This window comes from Penaeus vannamei, chromosome 23, assembly GCF_042767895.1.
Source record: "Penaeus vannamei isolate JL-2024 chromosome 23, ASM4276789v1, whole genome shotgun sequence".
NCBI classification, from domain to species: Eukaryota; Metazoa; Arthropoda; class Malacostraca; order Decapoda; family Penaeidae; genus Penaeus; species Penaeus vannamei.
This window is the reverse complement of record NC_091571.1, coordinates 38,642,894-38,646,243: the sequence shown is the minus strand read 5'-3', so window position 1 is coordinate 38,646,243 and position 3,350 is coordinate 38,642,894. Positions and strand designations below refer to the sequence as shown.

At 40.7% G+C, this 3,350-nt stretch overlaps 1 protein-coding gene across 1 annotated transcript; it reads right to left on the bottom strand.

Moving 5' to 3' along the window:
• Positions 1-266: 266 nt before the first annotated feature.
• On the bottom strand, positions 267-1,109 carry LOC113812766 (uncharacterized). The gene is made up of 3 exons (XM_070137499.1): positions 885-1,109; positions 383-765; positions 267-294 (listed from the first exon to the last, which is right to left on the bottom strand). The coding sequence occupies exons 1-3, from the start codon at positions 972-974 to the stop codon at positions 267-269; spliced, it is 501 nt and encodes a 166-aa protein (XP_069993600.1). The 5' UTR covers positions 975-1,109.
• Between the last annotated feature and the right edge of the window lie 2,241 nt (positions 1,110-3,350).

The following is a 3,350-nucleotide window of genomic DNA, read 5'->3' as shown; positions in this document are numbered from 1 at the left end:
CTGATATAGTTTTAAATCAGAAAAAATATGCAAATGATGTAGATGAATAAAGGAAGGGATAGTGATTTGGGGTACAAAGGAGGGTATGTTTGTGAAGCAGCGTTTTACATATCGTGAAATCTGCGAACCATGACATTATTAACCCCGTTACATATATAAATAAAAATGTTTATAGAAACAAAAATGTTTATTGATCTTTGCTAATACGTATGTTGGCAGCAATTCATGGAAGCCCCTTGATAACAGCAAAGGCTTACTTTTTCAAGTCACATCTCACTTTCACTTTCTTTACTCCTGCATAGTTGTGAAACCACCAGTTACATCAATCATATGGATTAAAAACAATAACAATGTTTTTTTTATTGTACAAGTGAAATCTTACAGTTTCCGAACCGGCACAGGAACCACGAGATACGGCCGCACCAGAGGAGTGGCGTAAGGCGTAGGGAAAGTGCTACCAGCTTTGTGTGCGGACATTGCATCGCTCCTGAAGCTCATTTCACTCGGGACGCTGCACTCCCCGCTCCGTCTCTGGAGCTTCAGAGGTTTAAAGATGGGGAAATACTGAGAGGCCGCGAGGGAAACGAAGGAGGTGTTGGGGGAGGCGTCTTCCAGTGGGCGAGGGAAGGCAGAGAGAGGGACTGGCCTGGGGACGGGGGTCATCGGACAGAAGGAGGTGGAGACCAGAGAGAAGGTGTCCGTCTCGTGGAATCGCGGCGTCACGACCACGTGCGGGTACAAGGGATGCTTCACTGCCACACGACGCTGAAAATGTTACATTATTAATTATTTTATCTTTATTAATTATAATAATTGATAAAGATATTTTAAAAGAAAATCCACTAATTGATTGAACGTCAGATATAGCTGGAAAAAAAACTTACCTTTCTACACTGATATAAACAAGCCAGGAAGCTTAGCAAAGTCGCCGTCATCATCACAGCTAACAAGGCAATGTAAACAAGCTCATCCATCACGGTATTTGAGAGGAATCAGAATGGGCTTCCAGTTGCTCTTCGAGGAAAGCTTAACAATGCTGTAACTCCTGGGATAACCGCGGCGAGTATATATGGTGGAGAAAACAGGGCATCGCGGTCAGGTTTTGGGAACTCGGTGTTGGGGGACGAAGGGACGAGGTCACGGGGATTCACACTTGAATCGGTCCCAGTTTCAGAAGAAGTACCTTCGTCTCGATACAACTCTCATGTACAAAATTCTGAAACAAAGACCTTTCTTGATTATCATATAGAGAGTAAATATGATTAATGTGCAATGCCACCGTATTTTTGCATACACAGTCAGCAATAAATTACACAGGGTGCTCATCAGAAAGAACGTGTCATATCACATTGTGAACTTATTCTTCAAAAACAAATCAGCTTCACATGAACTCACAAACAGCAGGCGCATTAAAGGCAATGATAATGGATGCAAATTTGAAGTATTTGTGCAGAAATTTAAACATTTTACCTGATCACACTTTCAAGTGGTCAGGAAAGCTGTAACGTATCTGATTATTCTGAACATAATTAAGACATTCATACATGACTAATTATTTCACATTTCTGCTGGAGTATTGTTATTAAGCTGCAAACAGCTTGGCGAATACTGCCATAAAACAACTTACGTTATGTTAAAAGAGAAACAATGCCATATTACATTAAAAGGCAAGCAAAGAGATCATTTGTTAACGCGAACACTAATGAACAAAGTAAGTTTGAACAGTGAATCCCAATCATCGCTTCCAGATCAACCTGGCCGATATGTTCGTTTGGAAATTAGAAGAGAACTGGGTGTTCATGCAATAACAGACATTATTTTTCCATGTATCAATTGAAGAAAACGCTGTATTTATGCTCACTCACAGTAAAGTCCGTGGATGAACGGAACTATGTCAGTTTTGAGAAAAAAGTGAAGAGTAATAATAGATTTATATATATTAAAATTTACCGCGAGTGCTCCTGTATGAAATGATGGTTGATTCCGTATTTTATCTCGTGGTTGAATGGCTTCAAAGTAGAGTAAGGAAATGGGGAAGAAGGGAAGACTGGAAGAGATTCGCCGGAGTAGGAATCCTCGAACTGCTACTCGTTCAAAGAGGCGAGGCGAGGAAACGTTTGGTACGTGTCCTTATCACTGCACGAGGGAACTGACCACGAATTCCGCAATTAACGTAAATATTATTCAAGAGAGCTCCTTAGAAATAATGGCGATTGGCACTGGAAGTCTAAACCAAGCAGGTTAAGATAAAATTGTTCTTTTTCCGTTGCCTTAGCTGAAGTTGTAAGAAACGTGGTTGTCGTGTGAAAAGAAACCCCATTGATTTTGAGATAAGTGAAAGAGAGACATTCCATTGATTTTGAGATTAGTGAGAGACATTCAATGCTTTGTTTCTGATGTTTGAGAGTGGTTTAAAATGTGGTTGGGAGATAGAAGAGCCGCTGATGACTGAAACGAGCAAGTCAGAGAGACCAACTGGCTTGTTAGCGGTGAGTGACCCCGTCCTGTGGGAACACGGCATCGCTACAGAGTGAGGTTCAGAGGACGAACCACTGACGCGTTAGAAATGTTGATCTAGCAGTCACAAAGCGTATGATATGGTGTGGCAGCCGAGGAGCACTACAGCGAGGAACCACTTTCGCCACACTTCACAGCACGCCGTGTGTAAGCTCAGCCATTGGATGTGGGGATGGACATTCGAGAATTCGTTTTCCTTTTTAAAAATGTATGTAAACAAAATACCGTGATTGGGATAGTTCCGGAAGAAGGGAAACGACACACGTAACCAACGGTAAAGACTGGGGACTGGGAGTGTTAACGATTTTAGGAACTGGTTAAGATGTGTATCAGGTAAATCGATGTTAAATAAATATCTAGATTAATAGTCAAAGCAAAATGCCGGTTGTACATATATACATGTGTGTGCATGTGCGTGTGCGTGTGTGTGCACATACACGTCTTTAAAGATTGTGTAATTTGAGGTGAATATGTTTTTTAGGTCCCCAAGTTCATCAAGAAATAATTATGTCTACACAATTTTTCGCGCGGCAACAGAGCTCTACACACCCTCATGTTAGATGTAGTATTTATTTATTCTTGTTCTTGGTATGAAAAAAATAACGTAAAAACTACAAACATGGTGATTGGCTATTCCATACGACGATCTTTTTCGGGAATTCGGCTCGTTTCTGCGGGAAATTTAGATTCATAGTAATCACAGATGTAAGTAAGTATGAGGGACTCCTCTGTCCATCCCTTCTTAAGTAAATAAATGATTAAACAAGTAAATAAGACGATTCCTCAAGTGTCCTTCAAGATTGTCGCGTAAAAAGATATATAGGAAACAACAA